This window comes from Trachymyrmex cornetzi, unplaced genomic scaffold, assembly GCF_001594075.2.
Source record: "Trachymyrmex cornetzi isolate Tcor2-1 unplaced genomic scaffold, Tcor1.1 scaffold345, whole genome shotgun sequence".
NCBI classification, from domain to species: domain Eukaryota; kingdom Metazoa; phylum Arthropoda; class Insecta; order Hymenoptera; family Formicidae; genus Trachymyrmex; species Trachymyrmex cornetzi.
Window position 1 is genome coordinate 305490 of NW_017298164.1, and position 16850 is coordinate 322339.

A 16850-nucleotide genomic window follows, 5' to 3' on the forward strand; every position below is an offset into this window, starting at 1 on the left:
CAAAAATATTTATTTATTTTCTGTAAATGATGTCAGACTATTATCTCATAACTAAGATAACACGTCAATTACAGAGAAATAAATAGAATAAAATGGAATATTTATTCGCTTCAGTGTATTATCAAGAAGGGGACTTGGTTTACAATTCTTCTTAACTCGCTCATTCATCCGTATCTTTCATACATTCTTATTTGTTTATCCTTCCTATTTCCTATCCTTATAATCAACCATACACTACTTATATACATATATACATACATTCACTTAACTTTTTATAGTTTGTAACCATTTTACACAGTCAACTTTATTTCTTTTATATATTTATTTAATTTTATTTATTTATCCAGAGAAATAATCTTTTACCTAATTATAATTAGTAATTAATCTATTAATTTTTAACAGTAATCATAAAATCTTAGTAATCATATAAACTTCAAAAAAATTGTTGGACTCAAGATTTTGTCCTCAATTACTGAGGTAACAGTACTGATGATATCAATTACAGAGAATGAATAAATATTTTTGGTCATTAGACAGAGCCTTGTACCTAATAATTTTTAACAATAATCATAAATACGTACAAAACTTCACAAAACTTATTTAATGACTCAAGATTTTGTTTGATAATAAAAAAATGAATATTTATTCTGTTACAGATATATCGGACAATATTTATTTATTAAAATATCGGCATGTTCTCTTGTAGATTTAGCGAACATGAAATCTTTGTTGCGATCGGCGTCGCGTGAAGGCAGAAGGTCGACTCTCATCGTTCTCTCGCCTCGAGGAGGATTCCACCGCGGAGGGAAAGAGAGACCGAGTTCCTCTCTCGTCGGAGTGAAGAGAACGGCTGGGAGAGGCCCCGTGCACACGAGTGGGCCGTTGTACGAGGCTAATATCACTTGGCCAGCACCAGCCTTTCCTCAGTCTTTCACGTTCCGAGCGACCGGTCGCATACTCAACCACAAAACAGTCGTGAAGTTTCGTTCGCCGGCGCGAGTACACTCGCGTCTCCGTGCCTTCTCCGGTCCGCCGCGAAGTGAGTCGACTCAACTACGATGCGTCCGCGATCGTAGGCTCTCCCTTGGTGCCAACACGAGGAGGTGCAGGTCGCGAGGAGGAAGAGGATAGAAGTGGACGAGCGGAGGCGATAAGGGATATATAATATGAGGCTCCTCTGCGTGGCGATTGCCATCGTGAGTGCAGCGTTTCTCTTGGCAATCGTCTTGGGTGAGTCTTTCGTCACCTGTACACTTGGGTCGCTTCCAAGACTGTGATAATGTTGGTTCCTGTGGTCGCCAATATTTTCGCGATATGAAAGATAAAAAGAGATACGAAAGCTTGGGATAAAATCAATAAAGCTTCATTTATCTCTTTTAAACGCGTTTAATTCTTTTTTTTTTAATTCTTATCAGAAACTCTCTAATGACTACACAGATGTATTATATCTAAAATGTTATGACTGTGATACACATATTGTTAAATCTATAGTATCAAATTTAATCTAATGTGAGTCGCCACTCTCCTATTAAATATATCGTTATTTTTTATTAAAATGCTAATTAAATTTGACATTATATCGTGTCAATTTGATACTATATAGTTTCAAATTGACACTGTATAATATCAAATATAATCATTGTTTTAGTATAAAATAACGATATAATTGAGTAAGAGCAGTGGCGACTTATATTAAATTAAATTTGACACTATAGATTTAACAGTGCAGTCTATATCTACATTATGGTAGTCTGCCGAAAAATAGCGGCACCAATCAAAATTGGAGTTATTTCGTGATTGTTATTAGAGGGTTTCTAATTCTCAATAGTCTTAGGCTCATCCTCACTCGTTCGTTCACAGATCGGTCTACGCGTGTGCGTAATTTCCTCGAGCGTTGAATTATTATAAGAGTGAACGGGCGTCGAAGACGTTCCGCGAAGGTCGTAGATGCTCTCCGCGTTCTCTAATTAAACGCACGTAAACCGTAGAGACCGATTCACAGACGATGCGTTTTCGCCAGATGAACTTAATTCACCCTCATCCGGCGCCGTTTCGAGCAAACCGCGCCGATACCCACTTCCTTCCAACCACCCTTTGACTATTTGCGTAGTATAATTAACGCCGCGCCACGAAAACGCTAAAAAGAGAACGAATTCTCCACGAGTGATTTATCAGGTTAAACCAGATCGTGCCAACTCTCCTCCTAAAGAACGATTCGAGTTACAGATCGTGACGATGTCTGGAACGACTTTTTACTTCAACGGAACATTTCTTTTTCGTCTGTCCAGAGAGTAATTATCTCCTTTTATAGTTAACTGTAAAAATGTAGTAATTTAATTTTTCAATACATTACTTCAGAATGTGAATAAAAGCAGTCATCCGCTTTATAAAGATATGTTTTTATAGCTGTTTGATATGTTCCAAGATAATTTATCACCTCTGTTAAAAATTAATGACTGCGTTCAGCAGAGAAAGCAGTAGCAACTGTTACAAAATTCTTTAATATGATTGGTTTGTACATTTAGATGCAGTGAGGAACGAAGGGCAAGTCCAATCATATTAAAAAAATTTCTGGTTGAAAATGGATGAATCAGAATTCTCTCTCTCTCTCTCTTTCCCCCCCTCTTTCTCTCTCTCTCTGGTTAAATTTATTAGAATTCTAATTGAGATAACTGGAATTCTGTTCGATACAATATTTCTGGTAAAATCTACTAGAATTCTTATTTTTTTTTTCCAGAATAATTATATTAATAAAAATTCTAGTTATCTCAACTAGAATTTTAATAGATTTAACCAGAAAATTCTGATTCGTCCATTTTCTACCAGAATTACTATTTAATTCAACCAAACCATTTTTTTCAGTGAAAGATATTGTGCAAATATCACTCTTTTTCAACAGTGACAGAATTTTCATTCTTTTGGAGTGAGATTTCACTCCAAGAAATTTAGGAAGATACCATTTCGAATAGTGATATGTCCGAATCATCTCTCGTGTAAGAATTGAAAAAGATTCTCTTCAATTTGTCACTTTTAGAGACTCGTTCGCTAAGTCATTTTGCATTTCCAATACGATCAAGTTTAATGCTCGAATAAGTCAGAAAGGCGATAGTTGCGGCGATAGTTGACTCATCCCGAGGGATATCGAGAGCGATAATCGATGATAAACAAGGAAGATTCAATAGGTGATGCGACGGGAACTCGAGTCGCATACAAGAGCATCGCTGGTCACGAGCTCTTCGTCGCTTTTATTTCCGTCGTTCACGACGGAAATGTCCGTGGGCATCGCGGCACCCTCTTCTCCTCCCTGCCGTTCCTCGATCTATCTATTTATTTATCTACGTGCTCATTCTATCCTCGATAGTCGAGTATAATGGACAATAAAACGTTTCATGCGATAAAAAGTAATAACCGCACGCGGAGCGCGTGTCGCAAAAAATCGGCTGGTTAGCGGAAGGTAATGCGTACTTTTACGTTTGGAAGGTAATGCGTATTTTTACGTTTTTCTCCCCCTCCGTCACTCTTTCTCTCTCTCTTTCTCTTTCCCGCTTCTGGCTCGCCCTCTTTATTTTTATCATCCCTTGGGCACGACATCGATCGAACGACCAACGTAAAAGGACAGCAAGAGGAAAAAAAAGGGAAAAGCCCCGCGCGGAGACTAAGACCGGAACACGTCAACGAGATGGGGAAGAATGGAAGTAACACGGCGGGTTTTTTCTGAAAACAAACCCCCATCGGACATCGTCTCAATTACCGCTCGAACATCCCTCTCCAAAGGTGGATTCCAGAGGAAGAATTCTCTCCGAGTTTCACGAACAGGTCGTGGATCCCGCTTGTATGACAAAACTCAACGACAATGACGACGACGACGACGAAGCTCGACGAAAGTCGAACGAAATAGGGAAAATTAATAGCGGAACGATGGCTGTCGTCACTGTCATCAGTTCGATCATTCGAGTACTCAAGCTTTGATCCTTGATATCGAACAACAGTAAATAAAAAATATTTTTAAGATATTTAATATTTCCTTTTATCAAGTGTACTCTCTAAATCTGAATCTGGATAGTCACTAATTACCCAGTGGCATACTTAGCACTGATAATTAGTGAAGTTCAACTAAAAAAGGAAGAAGTTTGAGTATTATATAACTAAAATACTGACATTTGCACGTCAATTTCAGTCTTCCAATACCGTATTCATTGAAATTGAGCACTAAAATAAGGTTAGTTAGATCATATAATAAAGATTAGCTAGGGATCTCGTATTTAATTCACTAATTTCCAGTGGTATACTTGGCACTGATATCAGTAATTATCCACTGATTCAGATTTAGAGAGAGTAAGAAAGATCTTAAATTTTTTGTTTCTAATTTATTGCTGTTCGATATCAAAGGAGCAAAACTTAAGTACTCGAATGATGAAACTGATGACAGTAATGACAGCCATCGCTTTGCTGTTAATTTTCCCCATTTCGTTCGACTTTCGTCGAGATATCGAAGAGCTTCGTCGCTGTCGTTGTTAAGTTTTGTTTTGCAATAAGAGATTGCAGGCTTTCATTCGATTATATCTATATTTATTTGACCACCGTCGTTTACGAGTCCCTTGCATGTAGCAGCTTCTTCGGGAAAACCTGAGAGATCCATCTGGGATTGATTTGAAAGGCGTTCCATCTCGAGCTGTTTACTCAGACACTCGGACGATCTAGATAGAAAGAAACATTGCTCAAGGATCTCTCAGCCTCTCAACCTTCTTTTCAAGGATTAGAGTAGATTCGTCTCCGTGTATTCACGTGCGTGACGATCGTGGGAGAGGAAAAGGATTAATAATTAATCAAATCATGCGTGACGGACTGCGAGGAACGATTTTCGACTCGTTCACGATATCGTTTTTACAAATTTCTCGAGATGACAGTCGCTACAGACTTTATAATAAAAATCTCGCCAACAAAGTAGATCATTTTTTTTATTAACCCTTAAATGCGACACGTCAAAAAAATCAATTTAATATCCATTATTTGTTGTGTTTCTATTCAGTAACTGGATTCAGATTTACACAACTTTTGTATGCAGTAACTGCAAGCAAAGCGTTACATTCTGATTGAAATCCTAAGTAGTTTTCCATCTCAGTTACTAGATAGAAGTTGGTATAACTGTTTAGTAACTGCTCAAAAAATGCATGAAATTTCTACCAGGGTATTTGGAAAGCTTCATGCGTTTTCGGAAAGTGAAAGAAAGTAGGAGAAAGAAAAAAAAAGAAATAGATAACTATAAGAGAAATCTATTATCTCTTCATATCTGACATTTTTTATCTGCAGATTCTTATTATAGGATCTCTATAGCTACTGCGTTATCGTCGTGTAATCTGCGTTCTCGCTCAACGCGCGTTCTAGCGTGTCGCCATGAAGCGCGACTTTTGAGCCTTACCGGTCGAATAAAAATCGCTCCAAATGCCCGACGTACCATAAACCGTGGCGTTAAAAACGTGTGCGACGTAACATGTGCGGTTGAATTTTTCCCTGGTGTGCACGACAAGGAATGTCCCATCCGTCCTGTCGCTCGCGTCGCTTAAATTCGTTTGACAAAAATACGAATTGCGTTTTCGCGCAAAACTTCGATTAACTCTGCGCGGAAACGTTCACCGATCGTACACTTACAGAAAACGCACCACTGCGATTTGCATTGTTTTCTTTGTACCCTTCACGATAATAATGTCTATGATTGTGCAAGATCGTGCTGTTCTGGCGCTTGGGACTTCTGTGAAACAATCAAAGATACGCAAAGCGACAATAACTTTTCCTACATCTGTCGATTGTATATTTTAGCATTTATTAAAAGACCATATTTTCTATTAAACCAAAGTTATGTGCTTTTGTTAAAAAAAAATATTTGCTAAAATAATAAATATTTAGCTGTATAGGAAATTTCGTTATTTATTATATGGACAGTAAAGATATTTATTAAGCCAATTTCATTTGCTGATTTATTTGTTAGACCCATAAATCATTTTGTTCCAAATTTACTCCAATTTTTTCAATTTTTATACTCTAATTTTTCTTTTTTTTCATGTCAATATTCTGTCAGCGATAATTTTATTGTAAAACGCATCTACTGAGGGATACACTGGGTTTGTTTTAATAGCAAATTGACATGTTTCTACAAACAAATTTATTGATCGATTAAATGTTTATAGTTTTTCAGCAAAACGGATCTACCGTAACATCAAATGATTAAATTGTCACAACAAAATAGCAATGATTTTGCCACGATAGCTAGATTATCTTTCTCCCATGTGGGATGTATGGAGTCCTCGTTTTCCAACGTTACAAGTCACTCGGCAGTTTATTACAAATCTGTCGCTATAATAACCGTGCCGTTTCGCATAACGCATCTCGTGCGAGATTCATATAGTGAAAACGCAATGTCTTTCGCCGCGTGCGAAATGCCTGCTGACGATAATGAATGGGTGCATATCACGCATGAAGAATAATGTATTACTCGGCGAATGCACCGGTGCACATTTTCGCATGAATAAATTATTCACCCGCGTCCCGCGATCGTCGCGCCTGCCAAATTTTGACGTACGATCTCACGAAGTGCACTCGAGGATTTTTCTGGAGATGCGATCGGAGAAATGTCCCATCCAGAGTTCGTTACGATTTCTCAAACATTAAATTTCACGGCACACGCCTCATGATAGAAATTGACTACGAAGTAGGTACAGACTACAGATTCTCGAAGTCGAGATGACTCATCACGGCGTGGTACCGCGACGATCAATTACGTTGCGACATCGCAATGGCGACAATAGGGCGCGCGGGCCTCGTAATCCGGGCATGTAAACGCGCGTGTACTAATTACGACTTGCGGGCTTGTGCTCGCTCTCGCTTGCGCCACGTTCCACTCGCGAGATCGTGCATGAACAATCAAGCCGCGAGGAAACCCGCGGTCGTGAGTCGAGTTATGAATTAAGTTCCCTCCCCGCGTCGTTCTATACAAAGCGTTTCAGGTGGGAAAAGAAGGCGCCTTGCGAAAACTCTCTATTCGCGTGTCCACGAGCGCGACATCGCAAGAGCTTTACCGTGGCATTGATGCATTCATGGCGATAACAGAAATATACAAATATAAAGTGATCGTCTTAGTACGCTTTTCTGGATGTGCTTCTCCTCGTACGTTTCTCTGGAAGAAAAAAAAAGTGAGATCTTAACCCTCCATCGGTAACGTGAAATTTTTATCCTTTGTCCACTGAGAAAAATTTGTAGCATTTGTGAATATAATTTAACCATAATGTATAATCATTTTTTAGGCCAACCACGTAAATATGGTTGGCCCAAAAAATGACTATAATGATAGTTAAATTAAAGAAATTGCAATTATTTTAAATAATATCTATATATTATATAATAATAACTATAATTATAGATATTATTTCAAATGATTATAATAAAAAATAAAATAAAAATGTTAAGCTTATAAATACAAAAAATATTTGTTTCTCAGTGTTCATAACCTGAGTTTTCGAACTTTATATATATAATAGAAACTTTTATATTACTCCAAATTATAAAAAGTTGTTTATACTTGTGAAAGCTTTAACAACGAATTTTCATATATAGAAGTTGGATGGTATTTTATTTATTTTTTACAGATTTAAATTTTTGTAGCAGAATCATAATAAAAAAATCGACTGTGTCTTTAAAATTCAGTGGAGTTAGATTTATTTCGGTGAAGCCTGGGTGAAGCGAGTCAGTCCTCTTGCGTAAAACGCACAGAAAACAAACATGGAACTAACGAGGGAAGATTTCTCGCTCTGCCTCTTCGCCGCGCGCGAATTTTCATTACAGTAACACGGTAACGGTGTTATTAACGGTACGGTAAAAAGAATGCGCTGCAATTATATCTCCCAGGATCTCCGTTCGTCCGTCGGCACTACCAAAGAAAAATCTATTTTCATTACAGTCCTACCGCGTGCGCATACATATTTCATCTCTTCACGACGAGTCTTTGAGAGCGAGGTATATACACATATATATAAAACGATCGATGACGCCGTTGCAAATATTATTTTATGGGCGTCGACCAGGCGCGCGCAATAGCGAGAGCGGTTCTCCCGAGGTGTCGATTTGCGAGATCGATGCCGGGCTCGTGATTGCTGTCGAAATCAGTTAGAGAAGTTATTCATTTCGCGCAGCTGCGCGCCTAATAAACATATTCACGACGACTTTGCCTGGCACGATTGTGAATATGAATAAGCGACTCGTCGCACGGCGCGTATTATTCATGATAATTATTAGCAATAATTAATTTGTAATCATAATAGGGTAATATATGGAGTTTTCATTATTACCATCGATATATGACTAATTCAGAATTTATAATTGTCAACTTTTTTGGGGCCGACACGCGCATTCGCATCACGTCTTCTCCACCGACGATGGTGGATCGATTAATTGAAATCGGCGACGGCAACAACGAATAACGACAATCCTCGAACGAGATAAAGACGGAGAATTTCGAAACATCTCATTGCGAAGATTAACACCGCGCTCAAAGAAGCAATCTACGATTTGTTACGCCCTCGTTGTTTGTAATCCGGCGTTTTGTTCAGCCGGAGAGAAGTACGAGACGGTTCGTTTAAATCCTGCTTATACGTACCGCGGAGATTGCTGGGGCTCCTCTCTAAAGTTGAGAGGCGCGAACCTCGAGAGGCGGAGGCAGCAATTTATGAACGTGGAATAGACGGAGTTGGTCAAAAACAGTCGGTTTCTTGTCGCATAAATTACAAGCTCGTCGATAAAGATTTCATAAACGTTTGATAGTAACAAAGATCAGCATAGGCACAAGAAGAGATGGCGTTTTTCCCTCTAAAATTGAGGGAGGAACAATTGAATTATGAAAATCATCAAATGTATATTTAATTCAAAATACAATGTGATGTAAAAGGCTAATAAGAGTCAAAAAACCGTAAAAATTTTCATTTAACATAAGTTTAATAAAATAAATACACAAAAACTGAAGAAAATAAGACTAACGAACGCTGCAGAATATAATACAAAATACAATAAATGCATTGATGAGACTATTTGTGTTGAAAATCCGAAAATTATCGGCGCGCAATCACTTCTAAAATAAATTTGATTTAATAAAGAATATATAATGTATCTATTATATTCGAAACATCTAACTTTGACCGATCAAGGTGTTCTTTATCGTAATTTATGTATTCATTAATACGGTTCTTAGGTCTTGTTAATTAATTAATTATAATAAGATCTAGATTCATGAACAACACACGAAAAGAACGATTTTGTTAAAATATCTAAGTCTGGATTATCAAAATAATTATGCAGAACGCTTAACTGTTAATGATAAGGCTACAAAAAGCTTTAATATTCTAGCAATTTGTTTTACATAATTATTTTGATCGCGTAAAATTATTTTCAAATCAGTATCTCATTAACTTTTTAGGTACTATACAGTAAAACTGTTTTATCATGTATAAAGAAAGTTTGCCGAAGATTCTCGAATTAGCTTTAATATAAGTATACTTTAATAAATTTTGTGTGAAGATATAAATTTTTGCCTCCCCTCTGATTGAAATTCTGGGTAGTACACCAATAGAGATCGGGCTACAGATTTAAATCGTATATCGACATCACTGTCATTGCCATACGAGGTTTTATTAAAGGGTGAGAGAGAATGGTTCTTTTTTAACGCGAGATTGAAACGCGCTCGCGTTTATTTTTTTGTATTTTTGAACGTCCTGTATTACATCTACCGGAACACGCACATTGTTTCGTAGGACGTTCGTCGCAGTAAAGCAGTGACGTTTTATCTTCCGAAACAATCGCCGAGGGTGAATCGGGAAAATATATCATGCTGAAAATCCCGCGAAAGCCCGGCCTCCGTGATGGCCAGAACGGAGAGTTCTCTCCTCTCTTCATCTATCCTCCGCCTGCGTCCGATCTCGGTTGACGGTCACGTAATCTCGTAGTCTTCGTCGAGCAAATCTCTGTATCATGTCCGTCAATGACCCTGGCCTGCATCGTCGCGCAGTATCGGAAATTTACATTGAAAAATATCGCCCGTTCCCACGAAGGTCGCCCGTTCCGGAAAATCAGGTTTGTACGACGGCGAAGAGCGTCACGCATTAACGAATTCGCGAAAGTGTCCAGGTCGTAGGGGGAACACTCCGATCGCATATCGAGTGAGGAAAATTACGTGCGCATAATAGCGAGAAGGAAAATAGAAACGAAAGCAACGATACATATACATATACATAGACTAAGCATTCTCGTGTTTTTCAACCGTAGGGGATAAAGCCGGAAATTGAGTTTAAGTATAAAGGTACCTTTTCATTTTAACACTCGATGCTCATTTTCGGTGTTAAAATAAGATAGAAAGTGTCAAATATCAAGCGTCAATTTTGATCACGTGACCTATTTTGATGCTGAAAATGAGCGTCGAGCGTCAGCATGAAAAAGCACCCTTAAGATATCCTTTTATGCTGACGCTCGACACTCATTTTCAGCGTCAAAACAGGTCACGTGATCAAAATTGACGAATACCAAGCATTAATTTTGATCACGTGACCTGTTTTGACGCTGAAAATGAGCGTCGAGCGCCAGCATGAAAAAGCACCCTAAGTCCGTGTTATCTCACTCTATTTCACACCTGTACATTGAAAAAAATTTCTAGTTGAAAATAAACGAATTTTCTGGAAATTATTCTTAAATTTATTAGAATTCTAATTATATCTCAATTAGAATTCTAGTAGATTTAACCGGAAAATTCTGATTTTTGTTCATTTTCCATCAGAAATATTTAATCCAACCAGATCATTTTTCTCAGTATAATGTTGCCAGGTCTGTTTAAAAATTCTCTCCATACATTACGATTTTTTTCAATATTTTAGCCATAATTTGAACACTACTTTGTATTTTCCTCCCAAAAAGTCACTAAAAAATTCTCCTCTTTTTGTATCCCCAAAAAACCTCTCGATGGAAAGAAAAACCTCCAAATTTAGGGGAAAATCTCCCACTAGTAAGAGTATGAGTGTCAAGAGCACTCCTTTCTCAAGAAAATTTCCCTCAACTTGGCAACAGTGCGAGTGTCAAGAGCACTTCTTCTTCTTCTCTCTCTTTTCAACATAAAAAAAGACGTAACGGATACACGAACCCTGTTAAGCTATCATCTTCCGGCTTCAAGCTGCAGACAGAACGCTTGGCCCATGTTCATATGTCGTTGAACAAAAGCAACGGCGAGTCAATCAGTGGAGGAAACAACTCTCGAACCGTACGAGAAATCGTAACGACTCTCGCGGTTCGAGAGGCGAGATCGTGGAGTACCCGATCGAGAGGGTCCCGCCCGAGTCACGATTTTCATAGAGCTGTTACAGATAAAGGCGAGCATAACGGCGTTGTAAACCGTGCGGCGAGCCTTGCTCTTTTTCTCCTCCCTTTTTTTTTTAATTCCGTCTCGCGCAACTGCCATAGCCTACATACCGGATAAAACGCCGGGAACACAACACGCCGTTTTCCAGATCTCAGGGACCGTCGCGCGCCACGGATGAACGCGCGCTTTAGCGTCGTAACGGAGCTCGCGATCACGCATTACACACGGTGAAAGGAAAAATGCATTATTTCCCCTCCCACGTGACAGCGGGCGGCATATTTTTCTGATTGCATCAAGAAGTTACATGTATTCACGTGTACTGCGCGGCGCATGATGCGTTTCAAGTGAAAGAAGACCAAGAAATATATAAAAAAAAAGAGGAACGAAGAGTAATGCATTCGATCAGCTGCAATTAAAGCTGGAAAATAGATTTTCCATGTTTGAATTTTGTTTAACTATGGCTGCGTTCCAAAATTCACTGCCAGCGCTGAAAATGTATAATACACGTAACGTCAACTATAGATTTTCAGCGCTGGCAGTGAATTTTGGAACATAGCCTAGTCAGTCAATTTTAATGACAATTTTAAAGTCAGTTTTAATGACAATATTATCAATTTCTAACGCATTAATTTTGGATTCCTGGATTTTGGATTTCATTCTCGATTGCATTGGTCTTCATTTAATCTAAGAACTAATAAATAGTAAATAGTATTGTAACTAGTAAATAGTCATACTTCTCAAACATGGGATTTAAAAGATGCATCATCCATTGTTTTTGGAGAATTTATTTCGATTTGAGCATGAGTATATATATATATATATATATATATATATACATACATTAACCCAAGTACGCGACGAGTATCCACGCGGAGTATCCGCGCTTAAATGTACGAATCTATACTGTTCGTGTATTCAATAGGAAGAATCACACGATGCTCAATTTCTTGGATAATAAGCATACCGGTATGCTTGCTTTAATGCATGCAGTGTGACGTTTGACAGATAACTACGAAATTAACACAATTGTTTCTATTCTGAAGATGTTGTTAATCAGCTCGATCACGTAATTGTTAATTTTTAATCTTTTGATTGGTACATGCAAGGAAACAAGGTATGAAGCAATGCATAATAAACACAGAAATTATGCATATCAACATGTCGCGTTTAATGCATAAACGTATGCATGCATGCATGCATGCATGCATGTCTACCATTCAAGAAATCGAGCGTCGTGTGATTCCAGCTTAACCCTGCATCTGCAATTTGGGTCTCTTTTGATACAAGCGAAATTTCTCCGAAATAAAAGAGGACAGAGTCCGAGTTTCCACTCCTAAAAAATAATCAAGAAAACTATTTGGTAATGAGTCTGCCATGTTGCTTGCACTTTTTGCATTTAGAATCCTTGCTTTTTCTCTTTTCAACGCCCAAATATATGTTCATCTCGTTTTAAATGTAAACATTTTTGGGGATTCCAAGCAACGCGAATAAATCTAAAACATAATATATTTTCTAAATTCTTTTGGAATCTCACTTTAAAGAAATGGCAGAATTTTCACTTTTTAGAATGAAAGTCTACTCAAAAGAATTTAGAGAATTTATTGTATTAGATTTGTCGACATTGCTAAAAAATTTTTACACTTAAAACAAGATGAATTTATAATCGGGAGTTGAAGAATGGCAGGTTCTTGAAAAAAATGGCAGAATTTTCATTCGTTACGAGTGGATTCCACTCTAAAGAATTGAGAGAAAGAGTAGGAATGTTAAGAAAGATGTTGAACCATTGAAGAATTTTTCCACATTTCTTGAAAGCATAGAACAGTAAAATAAAACTTGAGCTGAAGAAAAAAAAACTCAGATTGTAGACGGAGGGAGTAAAAATATGATTGCAGACGAAAGATTAAGAGCAATCACGGCGAGTTTATGAACATTAAGGAACGGAGTCTATCCCGACCATCTAACTGGTCCTTCAACCGACCGACCTCACGACCGCTTATATTAATCTGTCTATCGCCCCAGATTAATCAGAGCAGTTCAAAGAACATTCGAACAGCTGACGCAATTACAAATTACAAGGCTTCGGATAAGGCAGGCTTTATAGCGCGCAGGCCAATTTTCGCCTTCTGGATTCTACCCGGTTCTCTAACAGAATTGTGAACGTTACACGAGCGTTATATTATCCATCTTTCTGCGTTCCACGAGTCAACTAACGCTCTCTCACTAGTCATTGTCCATTGTTTTACAATGTTATTCACCACGATCGCATCTACGCAATTTCCCTTTCATCTCTCTCCCCCTTCCTTGCCAATCGTCTTCTTATCTGACTTTGCTGCTCTTCACTCACTCAAGAGGGTCAAATGAAATAACGCTGAGTTATTACAAAAATAACGCAAATTTAATTAGCGGAGCGCCATTAATTATTGAAAATTATATTCATCAATGAACCGAGCAGACGTTTTTACTATCTCTCGTTTAGTCGTTCTTCTCTCAATAGCGGATAGCGATTTTTACAAGTGTGGCGCGAAACGCTTCAATTCATCGATAATTACCTCCTTCTACTTCCCGATATCTCTTGTGATATAACTCTTAGACACAAGCGTTAATGAAGGTGATTAAAAGCTGATTTTACGGAGATGAAGAAGACAGGATTCGTTTGTCAGCCTGCGAAAGTTTGTCACGTCGCACGAGGACTCATTTTCGATCCTCCTCCCCGTTATATTGGATACGTTACAAGTTTCCTTGCTGACGATGCCTCGAGGAAGTTTCGTAACACAATTCCCGATTCAATTATTCGCTCGCATTCGTGTCTCGGAGACACGCCACGGATCCTCGCGAAAGGATTGACAATGCGAGCAGGCAATGATCCTCGGAGATCGATATCCGTGGAACGACTCCGGCGAGGAGTATACGGGGATTTAATTTCGCATTCGTGGCTAACGCGACGCGAGAGCACGTCGACGTCACTTTACACGACATGTCCCCGTGCAGAGGAGGGATTAATATAGAAGCCAGCTCTTTAACTCACTTCCAAGCCCTGCAGGCTTTGAACTACCCTTTTCCTCTCCTTTCCATTTTCTCATCCATCCGGGTACATGTCTTTCCCTCCTTTTTCCGCGACTCTTCTCCGGGACATCTTCGTTACCTGTTCTTCCGCTTCTTTCGTTCTGCTTTCAGCTCTCCTTCGCTTCCTTCTCTACCCTTGTTCACCGGTCCCGTAGCTACGACACTACGGCTTTGACAAATTTCATAAGAGACACGACCGTCCTCGTGACGGCGCCGGAGATAATCTCAACGAGATTATCCACCGTGAACGCGCACTCGCCAAATTATCCACGGCATCACACGAGTCATCCTCGCATGGTCGTGTCATCCTCCAGATCTGGAGACACGGTAGTGTCTAGGCGCTAAGACATGATGTGAGACACTGTCGTGGCTCCTTTACGCGAACCATTTTCGATTTTCCTCATTTTTAATTTGCGAAACTTTCTTCGCTGTGAAAGATAATAATCGCCCTGACTGATTGAGAGAAAATAGCGATATGACACCTTATCTTGCCAGATAAATCATAGCAGTCAGGTACCCTGGGGATCGTCTAATTCTCCAACGCGTCGAACTTTCGAACTCGCGACGCGTTACTCCTAGCAAGACAAGTGTTTTCGATGTCAAGCTACCTGTGCGATGATGTTGCAACTCTCGGATTATCAAGACAACCGGGGGAGTACATTCTGTTCAAGTAATCCGATTAAGGCCACACTCTCTCAGGTAGTCCACCTTCCGCGGATGTTCTTATTAATCCTATAAAACCGAAGTACGTGTAACGAGCGTGCAAACTCGGGGAAATTAATATTGCTGACGAGGGTGCGCGATAAATCAACTTTTACGACAAAACTCAAATAAACGTAGGGGCAAACTTTAGATTAAAACTTGCGTAGCTATATGAATATCGTTCTTGGGTCTCTCTTTCCCTCTCTCTTGCTATATGATGTCATCATTTCATCACAGCACATTGTTCATAATTCTTGTTACTCCGTGTAATTATATGTTTTTCAGCACTTGAGGGAAGAATATTTCAAGGCGTTCAATAAATAATAATTCTCTCTCACCCTTTAGGAATGTTAATCAATTTTTTCTTCGACTAATTAAATACGTAGCCTCAGTGGATTATCTTGTCCTCGCGGAGCATATAAAAGAAAATAGCGACGATATACTGTCGCAATAATAAATCGCCAAGCATAAAGAGCTTTCCATCGTCTCAACGTTCCCGAATGTATTAAATTAAAGACGGGTCTGATATAACGAAGATGTTGTCCTTGCTCACGCGATCTGCCCATCCTCGGACACATCTCGCGGCTATAATTAACTGCGAGTGAGTCGCGTCGGCAGCGTTCGAAAATCTGTCTGCTCTTTTACTCATCCGTTGAAAATTGATCGTTGACGAAACTTCGCGATGCGATCAAAGAGGCCTTGAACCGAATGCGGTACTCGTGATACCTGGCCGAGAAAGGCCCAATTATTATCGACGGGCGAGCGATCGGCCACGCTTATTGTCGGCCGACGAGAATATCCCCGCCCGGTTCCGGCAATATTGCGCGCAGATATCGTCGCTATAAAGAGTTATAAACACCCGGACCGGGTTAGATTACTAAATGGAGCGTGCAAATTACCGAGTCGGCCACGAAACTGCGTAGAAATCGCGTCGAATGACTTTTCCTATCGAGCGAAAAGTCGCTAATTTCTTGTGAGAGTTGTGACGTAATAAAAATTACTAAATTCGGAGCAGTTCAAGATTAAAGTACACTGAGAGAAAAGTGTTTATGACTATATATAATATTGCACGGTAAAATAATTATGGTTAGAAGCTCCATTTTTAAGATTAAAACTACTATAATATTAATGGAAATAACCATATGTACAGTTCTCTTAAACATGAAAAAGTTGCACTATAAATATTATAATAATTTTAAATATTAATATAGTAAAATATTAAAATAAAAATAGTAAATAAAATATTGTTCAGTAAATGCAACCAATTACAATTAATGTAACCATTTTTTAAAATTAATTTACTATTGTGATAATAATAATTAAAAAATATATTAAGAAAAAACTAAAGATTCTCAAGCAGTATGTATAACTATCATTACTAGCATAATTGACTATACTTACACATGTTAATACAATTAAATATATAATCGTCTACAAAAATTACTATAAATTATAATTAAATTATGATGGCTACAACTATTTTTTTCTCTTAGTGTATAACAGGGACAGGTTTATTTCTGAGGTGTGAGGCTTAATTGACACATTTTATTTTAACAAGCGCGATTAATTCAGCGATTATTTCAACGCTTCGACGTCGCGCGGATATTCTTTCTTCAATTTTCCATGCGTCATCGCGTGCGAATAATTAATTATTTAATACGCGCGTTGGCGAGCCGGTGTCGCAGAGGGCTGGGGTATC

The 16850-nt window shown here is 38.6% G+C and overlaps 2 protein-coding genes across 2 annotated transcripts in view; one reads left to right on the plus strand and one right to left on the minus strand.

Moving 5' to 3' along the window:
• qin (tudor domain-containing protein qin) overlaps nt 1-16850 on the minus strand; it is a 215126-nt gene that overhangs the window by 10170 nt on the left and 188106 nt on the right. The gene's annotated exons all lie outside the window — the stretch shown is intronic.
• Nucleotides 857-16850, plus strand: part of LOC108763199 (uncharacterized) — an 83831-nt gene continuing 67837 nt past the window's right edge. Inside the window, exon 1 of the mRNA XM_018510627.1 lies at nt 857-1230. Coding sequence (XP_018366129.1) covers nt 1167-1230 — 64 coding nt within the window. The 5' untranslated portion in view covers nt 857-1166. The remainder of the gene's footprint in view (nt 1231-16850) is intronic.